At 42.1% G+C, this 25,654-nt stretch overlaps 3 protein-coding genes across 4 annotated transcripts; 2 read left to right on the top strand and 1 right to left on the bottom strand.

Moving 5' to 3' along the window:
• Positions 1 to 1,505: 1,505 nt before the first annotated feature.
• Positions 1,506 to 13,054, top strand: LOC307024739 (WD repeat-containing protein 47-like). 2 transcript variants are annotated; one of them, XM_079659111.1, is made up of 16 exons: positions 1,506 to 1,722; positions 2,882 to 3,070; positions 3,264 to 3,347; positions 3,712 to 3,796; positions 3,970 to 4,278; positions 4,906 to 5,345; positions 6,496 to 6,592; positions 7,623 to 7,795; positions 7,878 to 8,117; positions 8,246 to 8,312; positions 8,542 to 8,699; positions 8,848 to 9,017; positions 9,336 to 9,506; positions 9,970 to 10,101; positions 10,856 to 11,074; positions 11,657 to 13,054. In XM_079659111.1, exons 2-16 carry the CDS (start codon positions 2,913 to 2,915, stop codon positions 11,797 to 11,799), a joined length of 2,646 nt encoding a protein of 881 aa, XP_079515237.1. In that variant the 5' UTR covers positions 1,506 to 1,722; positions 2,882 to 2,912; the 3' UTR covers positions 11,800 to 13,054. The 2 variants fall into 2 exon arrangements, with proteins under 2 accessions (XP_079515237.1, XP_079515236.1); XM_079659110.1 differs by having other exon boundaries at positions 8,845 to 9,017.
• A 616-nt stretch (positions 13,055 to 13,670) lies between these two features.
• lim2.2 (lens intrinsic membrane protein 2.2) lies at positions 13,671 to 16,439 on the top strand (the record flags this gene model as incomplete). Its single annotated transcript, XM_079659101.1, has 4 exons — positions 13,671 to 15,211; positions 15,786 to 15,926; positions 16,064 to 16,198; positions 16,369 to 16,439. Exons 1-4 carry the CDS (start codon positions 15,034 to 15,036, stop codon positions 16,437 to 16,439), a joined length of 525 nt encoding a protein of 174 aa, XP_079515227.1. The 5' UTR covers positions 13,671 to 15,033.
• On the bottom strand, positions 15,279 to 19,386 carry LOC307024727 (uncharacterized protein). The gene is made up of 3 exons (XM_079659088.1): positions 16,563 to 19,386; positions 16,338 to 16,435; positions 15,279 to 15,919 (listed from the first exon to the last, which is right to left on the bottom strand). Exon 1 carries the CDS (start codon positions 17,575 to 17,577, stop codon positions 16,660 to 16,662), a length of 918 nt encoding a protein of 305 aa, XP_079515214.1. The 5' UTR covers positions 17,578 to 19,386; the 3' UTR covers positions 15,279 to 15,919; positions 16,338 to 16,435; positions 16,563 to 16,659.
• Between the last annotated feature and the right edge of the window lie 6,268 nt (positions 19,387 to 25,654).

Genomic DNA, 25,654 nt, shown 5'->3' with positions numbered 1-25,654 from the left:
AAATGGTCACTACCGAAACATAGTACATACACTGTAGTATAAAAGTATTATATTAACCTGTTAATATTGTTTTACCTTCCCTTCTCTAAATAGTATTTTAACAAATATTTCTTGAGGGTTTTCACAATTAAATTAATAAAAGTGAATTTGTAATCAAATTTCTAAGTTCAATTTATACAAATCATAAAAATCATAATGCAAACTTTCTTTGAAAAATGCATAATACTGATCATATTGATTCCAGAGTTGATGATTGTTGAAATTGAACATTAAACCAATCAGTATATCATTTTAGTTGATAACTCAATATACTCTATTTTATTTTTCGGTAGTGACCACAGTATTATTTTCTCAAGGTTGTATCATATTCCCTCAACCTTATTGCTTAATCTTAACTCATAACATGCCTTATGTTGAAGTGTGAATGTTTGAAGCTACTGACCCAGAATCAGCACTTTAGTAACAGGCTGAAATAGAGGGGAATGAGGCTAGAATGCATGATCTGTTTGGTATTTTGAGCAAAACACTTCATATACATGTTTTTTATATATCTGAGACCTATAGTATATGCCTAACAATAGTATAATAAGATACCTTTAAAGTAACACACTGATTTTCAGACTTTAAAACACATTTATTTCAAAATGGTGGGATTTACCTGCTTACCATTCAATTTCGTCACTACCGAAACGATCATGTCAATTACCGAAACGTAACCATATGTTTGGGTAGTGACCATTCTTTAGGTTACACGCCGATTTTCAGATTTTGGAACAGATTTATATCAAAAGTATGGGATATCTACTTGCCATTCAGCCATGAGGGACAGGGATGCAATATCACTGCCTAGTCAAAAATTCAGGGGTGTGGCTAAAAACCAGGCTCAGCCATTGGATTAAAACCCCTTGTGTTTTGGTAGTGACATGAAAACTGGGGACATGATTTTTTGAGTGTAGTTTTTTTATTAAAAAATGATACCCACAATAAATCTAAATATTCCAACTTCTAGCTGTTTGAATGTAATCATAAAGATTTTCTAAATACACCATTGAACAAAATACAATAAAAACGTTTTAAGTGTTATTTACAGAAATTGAAATGTAGATGTCAGGTTTGGGGACAGCTACTTCCCAATAGAAAGTATGGCTACCCTATAAATGATGTTTTTGTATATATTAAGCTTATCACTATCTAATTTAATGCCTTGTGTTTAAATAGACCATAACATGTTCTTAGTAAATAATATATATGTCTGAATACTTAATTGTTTTGTTAAATAGTTTTTCTTGTTGTGGGACCGCACTTTGTACTAATTCGGTAGAATGCCCCATATAGGCTATGTCATAAAAACTAAATACGCTGCGTAGGTTGTAATTAATTTTTATTTTGTATATTAGGTGTCTTGTAAGCCACAATTATAGTGAGCTTAATACAAGCCGTAACACCTTTTTGAAGGTGTACTATTATTTGTATCGCCGTGTTGTATGTGTGACTGCAGGGCGTCATCACTACAGTTGATTGGTGGTTTGCGGCTGCGTCCGCATGGCAACCGTGAGCTGTGTACAAGAGAGAGGGAAGAAGGGACCTTTTGGAGACGCTGACCGGGATTTCAACATTCAAATACCCAATTCCTGTTTCCTTCTTCGGACATACTGTACCATTGGAGACTGCAGACGGTTTGGAGCGGCTTTAATGCGGCGTGTTATTGGCGCAGCCTGACAGGTGAGGAGCTGGCATGGATCCAAGACGGCGTGTTAGCCTGCACCGTCCGGTGTAGCCATGCGCGAAGTTCTGCACATTAGAGTGGAAATATATGACATTATCTCTTGTTGTTCTGCATACTGGTCACTGGTGTGTGCGCTATGTGGTGACATACTCAGGTAAACAAGGGTGTGTGAGCCAGATAAAGTGCTGAGGCTGTCAGGTTTGGGCCGCAGACCTACTGTCACATGCACAGAGCTGGATGTTGTTTCTGTGTTTAGGGAGGAACAGGGCTGTGTCACGTGCAGTCTCACACACACACACACACACACACACACACACACACACACACACACACACACACACACACACACACACACACACACACACACACACAGGATCATGCATTATGAAGGTGCATCATGTTTTTGTCTATATGCCTCTGTGATGTTTCTATGATTAACTATTTACAGCCCCACCTTATGGTGCATCGAAGATACTCTTACGTTCAGAGCAAATTATTGTTATTAAATGTTTAGTGGACTGCAAGCCACTACAATTGTAATGAATGCTCATCACCGTAAGATCCCGTTTTAACAAACTGGAGGCACAGAGACATCAGAAGCTCCTTTAGAAGAGTTGATTTTAAATAAACATCAGGTTAGTGTTGTTACTGAGCAGCTGTTCAAACCATAAGAGTGTATTGTAATTGGTTGAATTTGTGTCGTATAAAGAATGACCATTTGTCAGTGTTTAAATCATTAACACTGATTTCAAACTGTTAACCTGTCAGGGCACTCTCTTTTGTTTCACACACATAGATAATGATGTATAATAAGTGACTCATATCAGAACAGTTATTATTGTTTGGTCACTAATTAACTTGCCTACACTTTTTCTTAAGTCCAATACCTAGATCGTGTTTTTCATTTTACACCGTTTGACAGAACATTTATGGCCATTTAACAGATTGCATGATATTTATAAACTGAGATTCCTGAACAATTGAAAAAGATATCACATGACTAAACAACTAACAATTTCAAAATGTCCTTTCAATTTCAATCCATGTATTAGGGTTTAATTGGATAATTTACTGTTTATGAACCATTAACAGTTATTTCTTTATTGATGCAACATTGTCAGCATCTCCTCTTCTCTCTCTGTGTATTTCATCCAGCTGTGTAAGCTGCGACCAAATATCTGTAACCATGACGGCAGAGGAGACAATCGCCATCAAGGAGGCGGAGGTGATCAAGCTGATGCTGGACTTCCTGAACTCCAGGAAGCTCCACATCAGCATGCTGGCCTTAGAGAAGGAGAGCGGCATCATCAATGGACTCTACTCTGACGACATGCTCTTCCTCAGGTACGACTGTACAGCAGACCTGTGTGTTGGATAACGGATGATTCTCGTGTCCTTAAAGAGAAAATTTGACTTTTTAGTTTTATCTGGCAGTGCTGTATTTTTAAGATCTGGGTTGGTTCTGTGGTTGACTGCACTGTGATGGGAACACGCTTTTTAGAGTCCTCCTCAATTGTTAATGTGCTGCTTTCAACAGACAACTCATTCTGGATGGCCAATGGGAGGAGGTGATGCAGTTCATTCAACCTCTGGAGGGAATGGACAAGTTTGACAAGAAAAGGTGAATTATTCTAACATAACATGCAGATTATCACATTATGAGGAGGAGACCTACCTGAAACTCTTGGAGCTAGAGCTGTAGGATGCTTGTAGCTTGTTAATTTTGTGTGGAGTTGTGATCATGTTTCCCTTCAAAAGTGACTGAGTGTAGACTTACGAGTTAAGCAGTCCACTGGTAGTCTAGGGACCTAAATGAGGTGATTCTCAGTACTGCAGTGGCATGATCATGTCATTTTCTGACGGCCTCTATTTCTTTCTGACCACCAAACACTCAAAAACAATCCAGCCTAGGAAATGTCCAATTGGAGTTATTGAATTAATGTCATACAAAGTCATTTTTTTAATACTGAGATTTGTGTTTTCAGGTTTCGCTACATTATACTGAAGCAGAAGTTTCTAGAAGCTCTGTGTGTAAATAACGCCATGTCTGCTGCTGAAGACCCTCAAAACGTACGTGAATATGAAATAAGGAACTAAGTATGATTATTGGCAATTTGAAAATAGAAATTAGATCCAATGGTGTGAGTGTGATAGAATGGATTTGACACACCTGTGTGACTATGGAGCAAAAAGAGCATCTTTACAGCCACTTACTCACATTTCCTTTTGTTCGTCTACTTCAGCTGGAGCTTACCATGCAAGCGACAGTCAAGTGTCTTCACAGTCTGGAGGAGTTCTGTCCGACCAAAGACGACTACAGCAAGCTTTGTCTCCTCCTCACCCTGCCACGCCTCACCCACCATGCAGAGTTCAAAGACTGGAACCCCAGCACGGCACGGGTCCACTGTTTCGAAGAAGCCTGTGCTATGGTGGCTGAGTTCATCCCCGCCGACAGGAAGCTGAGCGAGGCAGGCTTCAGAGCGAGCGGGAACCGTCTCTTCCAGCTGCTCATCAAAGGGATTCTGTACGAGTGCTGTGTGGAGTTCTGTCAGGTAATGTGACACTCTGAAAATGAATTGGGTAACATTCATTACATGTTAAAAGGCTCAAACCTAATGCTACCTCGCTAAACCTATTAAATTGACTTTTCAAGTTTTCCAACATGTCAGATCTGATATCATTCTTATATATATCCTTTATTTAACCAGGTAAGAGTCTCATTGAGATTAAAATCTCTTTTTCAAGAGCGACCAGGCCACAAGGGCAGCATGAACAACACAAAACAATACAGGCAGACAAAATACAGCTGTCGTAAAACCCAAATGAAATGGCACATTAACCAGTCAATATGCAAATAAAAGAAGCTGTTATAAAACATTACAAAACATTCCTTACATGTTTAAAAATCGTCATAGGGAAGGCAAGTTTATTTATACAGCACCTTTCAGCACAAGGCAACAAAGTGCTTTACAAAAATGAAAGACATTAAGAGAAACATATTATAAAATGGCATTTAAAAACACAAATTTGAAAGCAAAGATAATAAAACATGAAAGCAAATGTACATGAATAAAAGTTACAGTGCAGTGTGAGATATGAATATATCAATTAAAAGCAGCGGCAAAAAGAAAAGTCATACACAAAAACTCAACGAAAAGTCCTCTGCTTCTATTTCTCAGAGTAAAGCCACTGGTGAGGCGATCACAGAGGGGGAGGTGTTGCTCGGTGTGGATCTGCTCTGTGGGAATGGCTGTGATGAGCTGGACCTGTCCCTGCTCTCCTGGCTGCAGAACGTCTCTCCGGGGGCTTTCTCCTGCACCTTCCAGCAGAAGACCCTCAACATCCACGTGGACCGCCTGGTGAAGCCCAGCAAGGCGGGTCACGCTGACCTCCTCACTCCATTGATCAACCGCCTGTCCCCCTGTCCGACCTCCCCCTTTAGCCAGAGGCCTCATTCAGCAGACACCTACATGTCCAGGTCCCTCAACCCAGCTCTGGACGGCCTGTCCCACGGCCTGGCTGCCCAGGACAAGAGGGGCATGGAGGCCAGCATGAAGTCGGCCCTGAGTCAGAGTTTAGTGGAGAATAATCTGCATCAGCAGGACGATTCGCCTGAGAAGTAAGGGTCAGCATGAGCACACATGTGAGCAATGTGTTTTGTGTCAGTTATGTCCTAGGACAACCAGATGGCTGAAGTTCAGTGCCACAAATGTCTGGAGCACTGCACAATACGTGTCAATACATACCGTCCCTTATCATTTACAAAACTATGAGCCTGTATCACTGCAAAACAACTTTTCCCCTGTCGCGATTTCACACTTTATTGTCTTCTAAAAGTATCCCATCACATGTTTTGCTCTGATTATTGCTACTTCCCCTCGATCACTTTCACAACTGTATGTGTCTTAACACATATAAACTGATTTATTAGCAGATGGTACTTTTGTTTTACATACTTAACCCTGGATTTCCAAAACTCAGGTTGTCCAATATCAGTGATACAGTTTATGTAGCAAGCTTTAATTATATTGAATCAGCTGAGAGCTGATGGATCAAATATAATCTAAAGCATTTCATGAAAAACATAGTACTTCTGAGCCTTACAATAAGTTAAGGTTTAAAATGTAAAATACTTGTCCTCATAGAAACTCATTTGATTTGAAAGTTGATTCAATAGGGTCTCATAGGAAATCAGGCAAAACTTGTTTAAAGTCCATAAAAGTATTCAAAGTAAAGCTGAGCTGACATATGTGCTCTACAAGGGAATGCAAATAAGTAAAAAGTAAAGAAATGCAGGACACAGGGATGTAATAAATGAGTTGAGGGAACTCCTTAAACTGAGCAGTTTGTCTCACTGTTGGATGTTGTTAGGTTATGGCTCCACCTGCTGGAGACAATAATGTTCTCAACTGGTTCAAAAGTGACATCGCTCATCCTTTACAGGAATTTGTCTTGCAGTATGTAATGAAATTTAAGCCATGATTACAATTAATCAGATCTGCATAATAACATTAACATTAAAACATAATTATTTTTGTAAAAATAAATGTAGCATGTCTAATTGTATTGAAGTGCTCTGGCATTGACATATGACTTGGTCACAAAACTTTGCAAAATGAATAGCAATCATTCAATTTCTTTCCTTTTGCAACATACAGTGTATTCTCAAGTTAAATATACAGAGACTATATGGAGACTTATTTGTTCTGCTTACTTTATTTTATTTTCCTTAAGTTCAATTTAAATTTCTATTTGTTTCCTGTCTATAGGAAGCAACCACAAGGGCTGGATGGACCCAAAACAACTCGCACACCTCTGACCCCCGGAAAAGATGGCGGGCCCCCCTGCAGCACGGACACAGATGAGGTAATAAGAAAGGCAAACCCTAAACATTAACTTGTTGTATATGTTGAGACTAGTTCTGGTTCATATGAGCCTTCAGAGCAATGTAAAGAGTTGTGGAGTGTCTATCACTGTTGGTTGCTCGGGCTGAATTGGTTTCATGACTTATGTGAAGACTGTAAAAAGTCATGGTTGTCTGGTCAGAGTAAGATGTTGAGTCTGTCTCCCCTCCACGTTCATTACTCCATATTTTAGAGATTTAGAATACATTCCCCCTGAACCACCTTGTATCCACTGCCTCATAAATCCTTCCCCAATTTCCCCCCACCTCTGTCCACGGGGTCCCACCCTGTCCCAGTGAAGAGAGTGGAGGTCATGGACACCGGAGGCAGATCACCTGGTTTGATGGGGGGGGGGGGGTCACACCCAAGATGTCCCGCTGTCCATCAACGCTCATCTCTATGCATCTCAGATCCCATCCCATGAAGGAGCAAAGTAGCTGCAGATTGGATTTGTGTGTGTGTGTGTGTGTGTGTGTGTGTGTGTGTGTGTGTGTGTGTGTGTGTGTGTGTGTGTGTGTGTGTGTGTGTGTGTGTGTGTGTGTGTGTGTGTGTGTGTGTGTGTGTGTGTGTGTGTGTGTGTGTGTGTGTGTGTGTGTGTGTGTGTGTGTGTGTGTGTGTGTGTGTGTGTGTGTGTGTGTGTGTGTGTGTGTGTGTGTGTGTGTGTGTGTGATGAGGTCCTTGAAAACTTTTTATGGGATGGATGATGGAGGACGAGGCCTTGGGAGTTGAAGAGTTGTCAGTAGGGGCTCTCGGAGAGTTGGTCTATTATAATCTGGTGTGTGTGTGTGTGTGTGTGTGCGTGTGTTGTGGCAATGAGAACTGCCAAGTATTGAAGCAAATAATATTGATTGGCGATAATAACTACTCTGTTATTCAGGTTAAAGGCCTGCTCAGGGGAAGTTGCTGGAGAGTTCTTTCGACATCTTCTGCAAAAACAAGCCCCACGGTATAAGTTAATTTTCCCCTCGCTGTGTGGATGTGTGTTTGCCCAGCATCCAGAGTCCTCAGAGCACATCCAGGAGTATCACCGGCAGCGTCTCCGAGTGCAGCAGCATCTGGAGCAGAAGCAGCATCAGAGACAACTTTACCAACAGATGCTGCTGGAGGGAGGGGTGAAGCCACAGGACATTGCCCAAAACAACCTCACTGAGACCTTCCTCAGCAGGTGAGCAACTCACCTTAAAAGAGTCAACATCAGTGATTTAATGAATGAAACACAACTTCAGTGAGATTGTGTTTTTGCTCAGATCCATTCAGAAGTTGGAGGAGATGAATGTGGGGATTGACCACAGAGCAGATGAGGTGATGACGCAGTGGAACGGACTGACAGAAAACACTTCCAGCCCCCAAAGCACCGCTGCCCAGCACACCCCAGACACTGGGCCGCCAACAAACAAGCCAGGTGGGAATGTCAGCAGCACCCCTCTAAGAACCGGGGGCCACGGCTTGCCCTCCCTCGGAGAGTCCCCCGTCCCTACCAGTCAGAGGTAAGAGCCTATAACTCCCAAGAACTAGCGTCATTTTTTTCCCTGTCAAAATCTCTTCAAATGAATTGGTACTAGTGTTGAATAAATCTACCTTTTTGACTGCATGTGTGTGTGCATTTTCATTTCAGTGCTGAGAAGATCAGAGGGGCAGTGCAAGATGATTCTGGCTGCTCTGCAACACGTAACTCACAAGAGGTGAACTGCTCAAGGATTACTTGTATATTATTATCATAGTTATTGTAGTATAGGTAGGTACATTGTTCCAAACTTAATTTAACTTAAAGTTAATGCTATAAGAAATATCTACACATTTATTGGAGCTGTATCCTAAAGGTTAACCCGGAGAGAATTTGCGTTAAAAAAATCTATGCTGATGTTTATGTAGATCATAGTTTAAAAGATCATCTGTTGTGATCCTGTGCAGCCGGGGAAGTCCAAAGCACAGTTTGTGAGGGTGAACCAGCTGGAGGACACCCAGGCGGTGCGCGCCGTGGCCTTCCATCCCTCCGGAGCGCTCTATGCCGTCGGCTCCAACTCTAAAACCCTCAGAGTCTGTGCCTACCCAGAAACACTCTCCCCCAGGTAGCAGCCTCCACTGGAACCTACAGATCAAACTATTACATTTGAGTACATGATAGATTATTTACATGATCCAGTATATTACTAAAGAGTGTTTATAAAAAGTTGCACCTTCCTTAGTGTATCTGTCTTGTCTTCTTGGCTCCAGTAGTGCTTCTGGTGCAGTCAAGCAGCCGGCGGTGCGCTTCAGGAGGAACAAACACCACAAGGGTTCCATCTACTGTGTCGCCTGGAGCCACTGCGGACAGCTGCTGGCCACTGGGTCCAATGATAAATTTGTCAAAGTTCTGCCTTTCAATGCAGACAGCTGCAATGCAACAGGTAACAGGTTGTGTGTGTGTGTGTGTGTGTGTGTGTGTGTGTGTGTGTGTGTGTGTGTGTGTGTGTGTGTGTGTGTGTGTGTGTGTGTGTGTGTGTGTGTGTGTGTGTGTGTGTGTGTGTGTGTGTGTGTGTGTGTGTGTGTGTGTGTGTGTGTGTGTGTGTGTGTGTGTGTGTGTGTGTGTGTGTGTGTGTGTGGATGATATACCTATGAGAATGTAAAATACAATTTCAGGAAGAATACCTTAGGCAAGTTATTTCTCTCTCTAAGGATATTGAGATGATGGTTCTGTTTTCACCCTTGGCTCTCCTCTGATTAAGGCCCGGACCTGGAGTTCAGCATGCATGACGGCACCATCAGGGACCTGGCCTTCATGGAGGGGCCCGAGAGCGGAGGATCCATCTTGATCAGTGCCGGGGCCGGAGATTGCAACATCTACACCACCGACTGTCAGAGGGGACAGGGCCTGCACGCCCTCAGCGGACACACTGGTACCTTAGCAACAGCTCCTCCAGGACATTTAAGAAATCAGTTTGTAGACATGGTTGATCATATGCATAAACAGTATCTGCATTTTTCATCATAATAAACAAATGAACACTATGTTGTTTATCTTGTAAACACAAAAGACTTGGTAAAACAAGGTAACGGTATAAAATCCAAGACGGTTAAACACCATAACATTCAACTGTTTGCAACTTATATATATCAATATTCCAATTACTTATATTGTATATTATATACAAGTATATAGACAATTCTGCACTATTTCTATTATATTCTATTTTATTTACTTGCACTGTTATCTGTTTTATTGTGTTGCACTGTTGGAGGAGCCTTTGACCTAAGATTTTCATTGTCATAACTACACTGTAGCTATGTATGAATGACAATAAAAGCCTTGAATCCTTGAAAATGTTAATTATTTAACACCTCCCCTTTTTGTTTGACCAGGTCACATTCTGACTCTGTACACGTGGGGCGGGTGGATGATCGCCTCTGGCTCTCAGGACAAGACGGTGCGCTTCTGGGACCTGCGGGTGCCCAGCTGTGTGCGGGTGGTGGGAACAACTCTGCACGGCTCAGGTGGGTCCAAACTACTTTCACCTCACTGCTGCAGGTTGGTGTGGTACCACAGTTCACCCACAGGAGGGCACTAATGCTTCGTGAAGATTTCTGGAACACAGCAAATCTTCACACATGTCCTTATTAAACTGCACGGCTTATATTTTACCGATTTCTCATAGTATTTTATAGTATCTTTTTAAATATTGCTGTACTTTGCCTGTATTTTAGATTTCCTCTTGATAAGATAAGAAATAAGAAGTACTTTATTGATCCCAATTTGGGAAATGTTTGCATTGCAGCAGCATAACAAGTCAAGGCATTTGTACATTAGAGAAATTAAAAGACTAGAAATAAACAATCCAAAATGTAAACATCTCAAATAGAAATCAAATAGCATTAAAAAAAGTAGAAAATATACAAGTTGAAATAAAAATGTAAAGTAACAAAATATAAAGCAGGATATTATAAATACATTAAGTGTGTAAGGAATATGACATGATATGTTTATTGTACGCACCAAACCCCAAGGCAAAATTGGTTATAAGTAAATAACCTTGGTAATGAAGTACATAAATAAATAAAGTGCAAATTCTGAAATCCTTTTAAAATAGACACTTTAGATTAGACCAAGTTAGTTGTCCCATTAAAAAAACAATTATTAGCAGTAGAGGCTCAATGAGATAAACAAATCCCCAGTTCAGAGTTTTAGAGTTTAAATATTTTTAAGGAAAAACAAAAAGTAAGCAGTCCATTTTTTCTCTGTCTCTCACAGGAAGTGCCGTTGCCACGGTGGCGGTGGACCCCAGCGGGCGCCTGCTGGCCACAGGTCAGGAGGACAGCACCTGCATGCTGTACGACATCAGAGGAGGCCGCATGGTCCAGACGTATCGGCCGCACAGCAGCGACATCCGCTCAGTGCGCTTCTCCCCCGGAGCCCACCATCTCCTCACCGGCTCCTACGACAACAAAGTCATCATCAGCGACCTTCAAGGTAGCTGTCTGCACGGGGCGGGAAATAAACTCAATGTCTGATGTGTGACAAAGTAGACTCAGAATGAAACAAGATGAGTCACTTAAACTAAACTTCTGATCTTATAATCCAATTTGAAAAGGTAAAACTTGCCCATTATTTACTTAAAACGGTGTCTGCCGTATATTAATAATAATCATAATAAATTACATTTTGATAGCGCTTTTCTGGCACTCAAATAGCAAATATAAGGGAGGGTTGAGGTCAGACCAACAAGGACAAACAGAGACAATGAAAAGGCATGGATTAATGGGTCTATTAGTAGACAGAGGAGAAGAGATTAGTTTTGAGGCAGGACTAGAAGAGCGTGAGGGACTCGGAATCACAGAGATCTTGGGGGAGGGAATTCCATAGCCTGGGGGTCAGTTGGTTTTTTTTTATTTATTTTTTTATGAAGTCATGAGAAATATTGTAATTTCCACTTACTTTTAAAAGAGTTACACACTTTTACATCCATATATCTGATCCTTTTGCTACCATGTCAATTGAAAAAAACATTCTGGTGTTTGAACCCACTGTTTGCCACTTCTTTCTCGTACCCAGGTGACCTAACCAAGCCCCTTCCTCAGACGGTGGCAGGCGAGCACTGGGACAAGGTGATTCAGTGTAGGTGGCACCCCCACGACCGGACCTTCCTCTCCTCCTCTGCAGATCGAACTGTCGTGCTCTGGGCCCCCGGCCCCTGAGCCGTTCACTGGAGGAACACTGGTGGGCCACAGCAGGAAGCACAAGAGTACTCACATCCCAGCGAGGGATCACTAACTACTGCGTGTCCGAGTTAACTGTCGGTCTTTGTGTGTGTGTGTGTTCAATTGTGTGTGTGTGTGTGTGTGTGTGTGTGGATAAAGTTAGAATATAAAGATCCTTTATTTGCCTGTATTGAAAGGCATGAGTCATTTCACTGCAAGCACACCTGCAAGTTAGATTTGTTTTATTTTTCACAATACTAAACTACATTTTATTCAGCATAAGTCCGTACTTAGTACAAAACATGAATGTTACTTCAGAAGGGAAGGAGCGTTTGATGAACCATGAAGCCTTCGCTGTCTCTAGTTTCTGTAGGAGGCAGTAAGCTGGACTCTTCATGTTGTGGAAAGAAAAGCCACGGTTGGTTATGCATATCATTATGTGCCTTTTTTGTGACATTTGTAGATATTTTTGGATGTGTGAATTGGATTGATTGAGAGATCTATTTATTTATTTTGTCATAACGCTTGTCATCTGTAAAATATTGTAATGTCACTGTAATGTAGAAAATGATCACTCATTGGCAGTTTTGCGCACTTATTAAAAAGGGAAAACAGTAAGAGCTATACAGTATGTTCAAGTTTGTAACATCAGTGGCTACTCATTTGTAAATTAAATAGATAAATTGCAACATGGAAATAAGTAAATGTTGGTTGTGACATTTTAGAAACCTGTTTGAACAAAGCTTCATGCCGTGTTAAAAAGTGATTTGAGGAGGAGAAATAAGAGTAGAAGTGGTACTACTGTAACCACTGATCAAAATTGAGGTGATATGCAGTTGTTGCCAAACAAAATATAATATTTTTTAAAATACAAAAAGTTAGCAGGCTAAAGTAAAATATGAAGAGATGAATGCTGCTGGACTGCACAATGTGAAATGTCAAATCCACACACATCTTCAACTTTATATTCACTTTTACTGAGCACCTATGCAGACAACAGATCAATGTGAGAGAAAAGGCTATCATGCTTTATATTTTTCATTATCTGTGGCTCACAAAGGCATATCCAGTGTCATTTAAAACCTGTGCAGTTAGAAACTATGTGTGTGCACAAATGATGAAATGCCAAGGGGTCAATGGGGTTCAAACTGTACAAAAACATCAAACAGTGGCTATAACACATGTTGTTCTTGCTAGATAAATAAAGGTATTTTTAAATTACCTGATGGAATAAAGACAAAGTGTCACGAGACTTCCTGTTGTTTGTATCAATTTTGGCCAAAATAGAGGGCACACATTCGAATGACATTTTACTGACTTATGCGTGTGCACACACACACACACACACACACACACACACACACACACACACACACCAACATATGTTCTGGTCCTGGTAATTGCATGTGTTGTTATGCGTAGAAGGACTGTGAATGCCTGTTCTGTAAACTGTGGGGATTGGGTCCAGCCAATGTATCATTTCCTTTGCAGAAAACATTTAAAGATGAGGGGAATGAGAAGAAGTCATGCACGACACATAGAGAAAGTGCAAGAGGTAACTGCAGGGAAGAGTGCTAGCAGGGATTTAGCGACCCTCACATGCTGCTCTGGATCATTCCCCCTTTTGTGAGCTGGACAATGAAAGCCAGGGGTACAGGGCTTAAAAAGGATAGGCACACAGTCACAGCCAGCAACCCTGGAGAGACACCGGCCAACCCAGAGGTATCAGAGCAAAACTTGAATCTGTTTTTTTTTCTTCTGTACATCCAGGAAGATACTTCTTACTTTCAGGGTTTCAAAGGCAAATCAACAACTGAGAAAGTGATTTGAAGAACAAGCGGATCTACAGAGACCAAAGAGAGAAAGGACATTTGGAGACTAACAGCACGTCTAGGGAAAAGCGAAATAACTATGCCTTGTCTGTTCATGTTTCCTTACAAGAACAAAATAGTTTGACACATTTGAAATTGAGATTTGTACGTTTTATTTGGATTTGATTTAGGTATTTGGGTTTTTCCAAGAGCAGCATTGAGGATTACGGGGTTGAGGATCAGTGTATTGGTTTGCTGGCTGTGTTACAGAGAGCCACACTGCTGACAGTTCAGTTGCTCAGTGTTGGAAGATTAGTTTGTGGTGCATTGGGGGGAATTAGTGGTGGACAATGGCTCTGAACTGCCTGATAGTCAAGCTTTTTGTTACACAGCGCCGTGGGTCAAGTGCTTTGCTGGCTGTGAACAATTTGCAAGCGACACTGAATAATGACTCACTCTCTTTTCTAACGTGCAGGCATATATGATTGAAATGTTACCGTCAAATCTTTGACTTTTGTATTTTATGGGAAATGCCTATGGTAATCCCAAAAGCAGCCTCGCTATTGTTTTTTAACTGTTTTAAATAACAGGTTTCTTTCTGTACATTTAGTTTTGGAGTGTAATCAATCTATTCTGTCTGCTCTGAAACCAGAGTTACTAAGTACATTTACTCAAGTGCATTACTCAAATACAACTTGAGATACTTGTTCTTGAGTATTTCCATTTTATGCTATACTTTGTACTTCTACTCCACTATAATTCAGAGCTAAATTGTGTACTTTTATTCCAGTAAATGTATCTTGTACCTTTAGTTACTTTACAGACTTGGATTAACAATGTATAATATAAACAACTCTTAAAAAATACTTTAGGGACACCTTGAATACATTCACATTATTCTGAAATGGACCAATTTGCGTAATGAGTACTTTTAATTTTGCTACTTTAAGTATATTTTGACGCTAATACTTTTCTACTTTCACTTGAGTGACCCTTTGAATGCAGGACTTTTACTTGCAACAGAGTATTCCTACACTCTGGTACTTCTACTTTTACTCAAGTACAAGATCTGAGTACTTTGTTCTTCCACCTCTGCCTGAAACGACATACACATAAATGCACTTGATTCAGATAGGAAAAGAGAGGCAGCAGGTCCGTAGAGCTATCATGGACACATCCCATGACAGATGATTTCGGTCTGTAGCACATCCAGGAAATGTAATACGTTGTTTTCCAAAATTGTCACGGAAACTTGACCAGATATACTGTATAATGATGTATAATGAATATATTTGGCATGAAGGGCATCCATGAGTAAATCTTTGAGTGTGGTGTTTATATAATGAACATGTTCTGCCCTGTCCTTCCTGAACAGTTGCTGAATGTTTAGGAGGACAGCGCTTCCTCTGGCTTCTCCACGATGCTGTATACTTTAGCGGGAGGGGGCACGCTCTGCGGTTTAGCGTCCCTTGTGCTCCTCATTGTTTCTACGGCAACTGATTTCTGGATGCAGTATCGGTACTCGGGTAGTTCTGCTAATCAGGGACTTTGGAGGTTCTGCATCAACCACAAATGCCATGCCCACACCATAACTGTGGGTGAGTACTTCAGAGGCCTTCAAACAAGACAACAAGTATGAAATTCAGCAATCAGGAGTTTCTGAGAAAATTTCAGAATGTTAATAGGGATAAAGTTAATTCAATTACATTTAAAACTCAGCTCTTAGCCACAGACAACTGGACTTGCTGCATTTTGCAATATATATTCCTTCAACTCAGATCTGAAAAATAATTGTTAACACACATTTACACATACTGTATCTTTAAAAAGGTCATTGGACTTTGCAATTCAAATGAATGGTATGACAGCCTTTCACAAACAGCATAATGATAACATTTGAATAGCAGAGGAACTGTCTAGTTCAGAATGTTAATCATTTGTAATCAGAACAACACAATTATCTACACAATTAAATGATTTAAACAAATGTTTTAAAAGGAAAGAAGAGCATATTAAAGCAGATGAGAATTCTACATAATACATCCAGAAAAATGGTCTTTCATTCCCAACTGCACAGTACTGCAGAGGAAATCTGTATTTCTGTAAAATCCAGGCCTTAGTGTTTGTGTGTTGTGTGCGTGGTCCTGACTGGTTGGTCTTGTTTGTGTCCAGCCTTCTGGGATGCCACCCGGGCCTTCATGCTGCTGGCGGTGCTGAGCTGCTTCGCCGGTGTGGTGCTAGGCCTGAGCGCCTTCACTAACGGCACCAAGAACCGGAGGGTCCGCACGGGGGGCATTGCCCTGGTCCTGTCAGGTAACACACACATAATAAGTGAAATCAACAGTCAGTGCCAAAACATGTTTATCTGGTTTCCATTTTCCCTGCATTAAACCTTTCAGAGATCTTTTTGCAATATTGTGCATTCTTAACTTTAACTCCCATTTTTAAAGGTTTTCTCGCCCTGCTGGCTTTGGCGATCTACACCGGAGTGACCATCACGTTCTTTGGCAAACGCTTCTTGGACTGGCGTTTTTCCTGGTCCTACTTCATTGCCTGGGTGGCCATCATTTTGGCTTTTACAGCAGGTATACTGTTTGAAGTTATTCTTAATGTTTTGTAATAATGTTAACTGGGAGTTAACAGTTGGGACTACAATCCTTGTCAGCAATAATAGAATCTAAAGCATTCCATTATTGCACATTTCTTGGCTCAGTGGAAACTTACTTAACTCCTTCTGCTGTTTGGTGTCTTCCAGGTGTGTTCCAGCTCTGCGCCTACCAGCGCACCACTGCAGAACCGGCTCCATCAAATGACCCGGATACCTGAACAGGACAGCATGCCGTTTAGCTTCAGGAATGTTGCAATGCATGTCACTGCTGCTTTTGAGTATAGAATGCAATAAATAGAATAATAGACTCCTGTGTGTTTCACTGCAACTGCATCACTTACATGTTTCTAAATCTTGACCTTCTAGTGCCGAGAGATAGGGAGTCAGAGGCGGTGCAATGAAGGTGCAAAAGGGTAGTTTATTTGAGAGCAGCTAAGGTCATGTTGTCCAGTTGCAGTCCGGGAAGAAGAGAGAGAAGCCAGGAGGGCACACAATATATATAGTCAACCACACACATTGTCCGTGCAGAAACAATACCCCCGACTGTAGTTCCATGTGTGAATTATGTAACCCAGAGTGTATTAATAAGTGGTCACTAGCCCCCCCAGAATTCAAACATGGCAAAATCCTCGCGTCCACAGAAGCACCACAGGTGCCGAGGAGGGTGGGGTCGCAGGTGAGGGCCGGGCCATGGAATGGGCCGACGAAAGGGGGAGCCACAGGAGAGGGTAGGGACCCTAACGAGGGCATCCCCACCGGGGGCGGTCGTAAGGGGGCCGCAGTAGGTGTCGTGGCGAATGAAGAACACATCCACCAGAGGTATAATGCTGGGTCGCTGTGCCGCGACGTGGGGATGGGCGTGAACATCCCGGTGGTCCCCAGCAGGAAAGAGCGCTGCCCGGCCGTAGGCAGAAGCGCAGCGGCGGCGGGCACGAAGTCCTTGGCAGGCGTCGAGGTATCCCCGGAAGACAGGAGCAATCTCGCCGGGAGGAAGAAGCGCAACCCAGCCGCAGGCAAACGCACAGCGGCGGCGGGCACGAAATCCTTGGCAAGCCTTGAGGTATCACCGGGAGGCAGGAGCTGTGGACAGAGGACAGGCCAGACGGGGTAAGACGGGGTGCCGTCGAGGTGAACCGTGAGCCGCGGTAAGAGAAGAGGCCAGCCAGGGTCCCGAAGCACGCCACCCACGGGCCGATGAAGGCGTGAGCGACGTCCGAAACTGCCGAGGCGAGGGAAGAGGCCAGACAGGGTCCCGAAGCGCGCCACCCACGAGCCGATGAAGGCATGGGCAACGTCCGAAACTCTCGAGGCGAGACGGGGTCCAGGAGTGCACCACCCAGACGCCGATGAAAACATGAGTGGCGTCTGGAACCGCCGTCGAGGTGGCGAAAAAGTGAGAGTGTCCACACGAGGTCAACTGGCTGGTCGAACCTCCTCTCTGGCACCGGAACAAAATTGTTAACGGTCAGATGTTAACCGACGAATCAATCTCATGAAGGACTATTGGCAGAAAAAATAATAACAAACTGGAGAGACGGCTGGGTGACCGCAGTGCAGAATCGCTGTATAGTTGAAGTCTCCTAACAATGTTGTCCATTTTAGACATTGGCCTATTATATTTACAGCCCTTAATAACATTCATTATCTGGGCTCAAAATGTGTCTTAGCCGTTTTCAATGTGATTGCTAAATTCCCCTTGATTATAATAATCACAGTTCCTTCAACAGGATACTGTAGTGATTCAAAGTGTGATTTTAGCATAGCCTACGAGTGCTTTTGTTTTGAAATCACTTCCGTGAGTTTCGTCTGCGCTCTTATTTTGTAAGGTTACTTCCGGTAGCAGAATATGAAAAAAACATAAAAATTGTAGTTTTTTTGTTTCTGTTTTCTAGTGATTTTATTTTTTGTTTTGAGAAGTAGAAAATGAAAATCATCCCGTTTTTTAAGTTTAGTAAATCCATTTTTGACCGTGATAAAGAAAAACGCCTAGTATTTCAATTTTGGTTTTTCAATTTTAAAATGAAAATCAAATATCCAGTCGTTTTCTGTTTTTGAATATCCATTTGTGAAAAGAAAATCCAATGACCAAAACATACACTGACCATACACTGACCCTTATTAAAAAAACAATCCGGTTTTGGTTTTTGATAACAATTTCATTCAATTTTCCATTTTGTATTGAAGAATGAAGAAAAAAAAGTCCGTTGGACCGGAAGTTAAAGAACATATTTAAAAATAAAAGACACAAGGCTATAATGGCAATGCTGTAAAAGTTCAATCCTGGAACCCAGAAGTCTGACGTGACGACCCTTGGCCCCAGGCCTGCTTCCGGCACCCATGCTGACGAGGATACGTTTATTTCTGCATGCACATGCAGATATGCGTTTATAGAGAATACAAGTAATCTTTGCATAACTTTATTTCGCTGACTTCCCGTTTGTACTGTGTCGGCAAATACAGTGTCCAGCTTGTCACGGGGTGACAACGTCATTTTTGTTGCATACCTGCAAGATTTACCTGTGACAAATTTCAGCGATGTGAACAGAACTGTCGCCCTACTTTCACCTGCACCCAGCAGCAAGCGGGAGAACGATATCTCATACAGTTCAAACAGTAATGCAACAGTTGTTAAGCATTATTTTGTCCAACTAGTCTCTACATTATGAATTTGATGTTTGTCTAAACTGCTAAGAAGCTGACAGCTGAGTTAGAACAGAAAGACATGCAGGCCATAATCACTAGACGCTCAAAAGAGGAATGTGTGTGTAAGGCTTACATGAACTGAATTGAAACACATTAGCTGATTAATAAACAAGACATTCAAGTCAAAGTTTTAGGCATTTTCCTTTTTATCACGCTGTAAAATGAATGAACACATGCAATGTGGAAACACACAAAGATGTTTATTCTCAATACTCATAACATGTATCAGACACAATGACTTTACTGAGAGTGAAGATGACATGAACATAGTTACTGTATGGTACTGAAGACAAAATACAATATATTGCATTTACCTCTTCCTCTAACTCTCTCTCCGAAAGTGGCCTCCATTGTTGTGCAAAACAAAGTGTTCAAGCTCAGGTTTCTGTGATCTAATTGGTTACATGACTTTTAACATGTGCATTCTGGGTGCAGGGGCTTGATAATTGAGTGTGGTATATCCAGGGCCGGCCCTAGACTTTTGGGGGCCCTAAGCAAGATTTTGTTTGGGGGCCCCCCTCACTCTAGCGCGTTCTCACTACACACAACACGGAACCAACTTTTGTCTTATGATGTTAGTATGAGCACACATATTGTACAAATAAGCATGTAAACACTAAAGTGGTACCTGAGAAGAGCAGCACAGTCTTTAAATTGACTACAAATAACTACCTAGGCTATAACTAATGACTATATAAACTCAGTGAACAGAAATATAGAAACTCCTCAGTCCTCAGTGACATATGTTTTGTTGTTGTGGCTCTGAGTCTGTACTCCAGCACATTAGATTTGAAATGAAACAAGGACTATGAGGTTAAAGTGCATACTGTGACCAAGTATTGGACCTGTGACCTTGGCTCTCCCCCATTTCGAACACTGGATTGAATATAACAATCAAAAATAACCAAATATACACAGCTAGATCAGATCGCGTTTTAAATGCGACTTTAGAGTAGAGCAACGGTGTACTGAGATTAAAAAAAAAAAAAAAAGGGGCTAGGGGGCCCCTCAGTGGCTGCGGGGCCCTAAGCGGCCGCTTATGTCGCTTAATGGGTTGGGCCGGCCCTGGGTATATCAATGGCAGTGTTTTGCAAACAACACACAGGCGGTTTTGAATAACGTGTCAAATGTAAATAAGAGTGTGTAGTTATTTGGTCAATGCAGTGTCCAGCTTGTCGCTGTGTAACAACGTCATGTTTGTTGAGATACCTACAAGATTTACCTGTGACAAATGTCAGCGATGTAAACAGAAATGTCGACCTACTTTCACCTGCACCCAGCAGCAAGCGGGAGAAATGTTTCAAGTTGTACTTGTGAAGTTACGTCTACACTTAAAGAGTGAGTAATTAAGCTTTTATTTCTGTAACCTTACATTTATTGTTTTTCTTCAACAAGTTTGACTACATTGAAAGACAGAGGAGGGACAGTGCATTCTTAATGAACATACTTTGTATTTTGTATGTGTCAGGGAGGTGTTACAGGTCCATGAAGACAGGCACAGTGAGTTCAGGATAATAATAAATAATAATAATACATTAAATTTATAAAGCGCTTTTCTTGGTGCTCAAAGCGCTTAAGTGTTCTTACTGTCTGGTTCAACATGTTCCTGGGGATTCGGCTCATTTTAGACAGGTTAGACACTAGGCCAATAGTAAAACATCAACTTTAATATAACTAAGGTTACTAGTTACTCCCCAGAAATGGACTGACTGGTCTGTGTGTGCTGCACAGAGGTCACATCAGAGTTCCCGTTAGCCGGTAATTACCGGACTATGACCGGTAAAATATGCTGAAGACCGGCAAATCTAAATCTCTCCGGTCAAAGTGTCCGGTCCAAATAATTTCCCCTTAGCGCAATACCGCATCACTTATGCTACTTATGTGACAGACAAGGATAGTATGTGACAGACAAAAGAGTATGTGACAGACAATAATAGTCAATTATAATGTCTATCACTTAATGTGGAGAAAGAGATGTCCTGTATGGGTTGATTGTGCGTTCATCTGTTGGTAATGCCTCGAGGTTCCGGTGGGCATGTAAACAAATGCATAATGCTGCGCTATACTTTGCGGTCTCACCCAGTTGCATAGCGACGCTTATTTTTTAGGTGTCTTTTGATAAGCAGGTAGTTATATCATTAGCTAGATCTGATCGATATGGACATAAACGCGAGTGAAGTCTAATCTGACGGGAGAGAGATCAGCTGCTGCTGACGAGTCGACACGCAGCTCTGCATAATCACATGCAGCGGTGAGTGGAACAAAACACACACTTCAGGTTAGAATATCACACGTAGCTATTTTAATTACCTCTCAAACTTCCTCTAGTTATAGATATGTTTAGTTTTACTGTCGGGTAACTCATTACAGATCCGCGAGCTGCATGATACTGACGGGCTGTCAGGACAGGGGGAGAGCGCTCCGTTTATTATTCCCGTGTTATTATAAATTACTGTTCACTTTTGAATAATGTAGTTTTTTTTAATATCGATTCATTCAATTTGTTTTAAAGCTCAATAAATAACAACAAATACCTTTGTCCGGCACTTTTGTCATTTGTCCGGAAGATTTAAACTTTAATGGACATGTTGACCGGAAAAAAAATATTCTAACGGGAACTATGGGTCACTCACAGTTGTGTTTTGTTCCTGTTCTGTTGTTAAAGAGTCATTATTCTTCGTTCATAGTATAAAAGTAAATCAATTCATATCAGTATGTATAAGAAGTTGTAAGTATAGAAAACATTTAGGAAAACATATATGACTTCTTATTTACTCCTTAAAATAGCACCATGTTATTAAACCAAAATGTTAACCTAAAATAAATAATACAAAGCAAACTGAATACGTATTTATTTTGTTTCTCTTCTTACAGATGGGGCTGAAAGACTCGACCGACGTTGAGCTGGAGCATCATGGCTGCAGGTGTGACGTGTGTTAATCTCCTGCTCCAGTCACATGACTCCCAGTGGGTCCCCAGTACTCAGCTGTACAGAGCAGAGCAGCAGTGGTACAAACCAAGAACTATGGCAAGTCTGAGAATAATGTCATTGTAATTCAAATGCTAAAACTACACACTCATCATGTCTCATACACACATCATATCATCATTTCTATATATTGCTTAAACCCACAGTGTGTAAAACTAAGCCCGGTAGAGAACATGGCTGGGATGTCCGCAATCCAAAGCAGAGAACAATGTCAGAGAAAGTAAAGTGAGAGATTAGTATACCCAGATAGTAATTACCTTTGGGCCGGATCCGCACTCGTGATTTCGTGAAAGCCTTTAGATCCGTTTGTAGCTCACACACATTTTTTTAATCAAAAATAATATGGGTGTTAAGGGAAATGTTTACATACTGTTTGTCCTCAGTTATTGTATGTATAGAGAGATTGTGTCTATTCTGAACTATAGGGATGTAATACTGTTATTGTACCACTGTGAGGCACTGTAGTATTACGTGCTAAGTAATGACCAGGCTTGCGTCATGTAAATGAGGGTGTGTTCACCTGATGCACGTGTTCACTGTCTGTCTTTGTTCTCTTCTAAGTTAGCTCGGCTGAGCGAAGGAATCACCTGTGAAGCAGAGGAATAAATCATGCTCAAGGGCTAAACAGTTCATCGTCTCCGTCTCCACTATTTCTCTCCGAGTGCAGCATAAGAAGAAGCTGCCATCCTAAACCTCAACAGGTTATGGGCCCAGGAGTCATTCGGGGAGAAGTTTGAAGATTTATCACCGTCAGAAAGTCACGGCGAACAGCGTGCTAACGGGGTAGCAAGATAAGCTAACATGGATCATCGAGGGACAAGCAGGTTGCCTCGACTGATGTTCGACGGAGATGAAACTAAGTATGAACTGTGGGAGACAAAAGTGTTAGGACACCTTCACCTATTAGGGTTAAAGAACACGATTCTGAGAGAACCAGATAGTGAAGCCGAGATAGCGGCAGACGGCAAGAAAAATGCAGACGCGTATGCTGAGCTAATACAACTTTTAGACGACAAAAGCCTCTCGCTAATTATGAGGGATGCGCCCGACAATGCAAGAGAAGCCTTAAAGATATTAAGGGGATATTATGCCAGGAGGGGAAAACCCCGGATAATAAACTTGTATACCATGTTGACATCGCTTCAGAAGACGAACAGTGAAAGTGTCACAGACTATATCACACGGGCAGAAACCACCATCACTGCGCTACGGAACGCAGGTGAAACGTTAGGCGACGGCCTATTGATAGCCATGGTTTTACTGTAAAAGGACTGCCTGAGATGTTTAGGCCATTTGCAATACACGTGGCACATAATGATGACAATATAACGTTTCCAGAGTTCAGGACAAAGCTAAGGAGTTTTGAAGACACAGAGAAATTAAGCACGACAGAGTCGAGTGATAACGTGATGAAGACTCAAGCGAGACCTGGACGGCGGCCCGCCAAGCAATGTGCATATGACAGGAACAGTGACAATGCCGATATTGTGTGTTTTAAGTGCGGCACAAAAGGCCACCGAGCGAGAGTGTGTCGGCAGAAGACATGGTGTAGTCAATGCAAAAGTGACACACACAAAGACGCCACGTGCAGGCGTAAAGACAGACAAGATGGCGTGAGAAAAGTCTCAGAAGAAGATGGCGGCGACGCAGATTACGTCTTCAGGATCAAAGACGGAGAAAACAGGGTCCAGCGGCAGCCAGCACGCAGCATCCAGGAGAAGGGCCTAATGGTCGACACAGGAGCCACCTCACACATCATCACGGACATCACCAAGTTCAAAAACTTCGATGACACGTTCAAGCCAGAGACACACTGCGTGGAGCTGGCAGACGGTACCCGGTGCAACGGCGTCGCTCAATGCAAGGGAGAAGCAGAGGTTTGCCTGGTTGACAGCGACATACCACTACTCTGAGAAAGGCATTGTTTATACCGTCATATCCCCAGGACATCTTTTCAGTGAAGGCAGCGACACCCAGCGGAGCCACGGTCGTTTTCAAGCAGGGAAAAGACGCTTTGATACACAAAGACGGTACCAGGTTTGACATTCATGTGTACAACAGGTTGTATTATTTTCACACTGAAGGTGAGAATAGTGACAAATGCAATGCTTGCCATGATGTACAGACGTGGCATGAAATACTAGGCCACTGTAATTATGACGATGTGCTACAAATGCAAAATGTGGTTGAAGGTATGCGGATCAAGGGCAAAACAGATAGACCCGACCAAGAATGTGAGGTGTGTATTCAGGGGAAATTTGCACAAACCAGAAATAGAAACCCTGATAGTAGAGCAAAGGCTCCATTACAAATGGTACACACAGACCTAGCCGGTCCAGTAGCTACAGAGTCAAGAGATGGTTACAAATATGTACAGTCATTCAATGATGACTACTCGTGTGCAATATTTGTATATTTTCTAAAAACTAAAAGTGACACGGTACAGGCAACGGAAAAATTCCGAGCAGATACAGCCCCATACGGGAAAGTGAAGTGTATAAGGTCAAACAACGGCACAGAGTTCACATGCAGGGATTTCCAAACGTTGTTAAGGAAAAATAGGATAAGACATGAGACGTCAGCCCCGTGCTTACCCCACCAGAACGGTACAGCTGAGAGAAGCTGGCATACTCTTTTTGAGATGGGTAGGTGTATGCTAACTGAAAGTCAGCTACCAAAACAGTTATGGAACTACGCAGTCCAAACAGCAGCCATAGTGCGTAACAGATGTTTTAACAGGCGTACAGGACAAACCCCTTACCAGATGCTGACAGATAAAAAGCCTAATGTCTCTACAATGCAGAAGTTTGGGTCTGTATGTTACACATACAAACAGGACAAGGGAAAACTTGATTCCAGGTGTGATCAGGGGCGTTTTGTGGGTTATGACAAGAACAGCCCCGCGTATTTGGTCTATCACCAAGATACTGAGAAAGTACAAAAGCACAGGCTAGTCAAGTTTGTAAACAAGGTAACTGTGGAGAAACAGACAATGTGAGGCAGCCTAGGGCTAGCAGGGTCACACAGGAGATAAATGAGAGCACATAGAATGCTAAAGAGACTAGTGCACAAAGTGACAGTCCAGTAACTATGTCTGACGACAGTAGCCAAACACAACCAAGTGGGACAGATGATGAATCTGAGGGTGGGAGATACCCGACTAGAGACAGAAGGAAACCAAGTCACTTAAAGGACTTTTTAACTGAAGACAGTGATAGTGATGTGATTCATACTACCATAGACTACTGCTACAGAGCAGTATGTGGCATTCCACAGACATTTAAGGAGGCTATGACGTCAACTGACTCAAGAGTGGGTCAAAGCCATGGATGACGAAATCCAATCATTAAACGACAACAACACATTTACCCTGACAAATCTGCCAAAAGGCAAAAAGACAGTGGGGGGCAAATGGGTTTACTCTATCAAAAGTGATATTGAGGGAATGGACAAGTACAAAGCAAGGTTTGTGGCCAAAGGCTATAGCCGGAGGATGGGGATTGACTATGGAGAGACTTTTTCCCCCACGGCCAGCTTGACGAGTGTAAGAGTGTTGTTACAGAAAGCAGCACAGGAGGACTTGCTACTGCATAAGATGGATGTAAAAACAGCGTACTTACACGCTCCTATAGATTATGAAATCTATATCGAACAACCAGAGGGTTATGAAGAAAGAGGGGAAGGTCTAGTGCAGGGGTCAGCAACCTTTACTATCAAAAGAGCCATTTTTTTTTTTCGGCC

Source organism: Notothenia rossii (assembly GCF_949606895.1).
Source record: "Notothenia rossii genome assembly, chromosome: 1".
Classification (NCBI taxonomy): domain Eukaryota; kingdom Metazoa; phylum Chordata; class Actinopteri; order Perciformes; family Nototheniidae; genus Notothenia; species Notothenia rossii.
The sequence above is the reverse complement of the archived record's forward strand: the minus strand, read 5'-3'. Positions and strand labels throughout refer to the sequence as shown.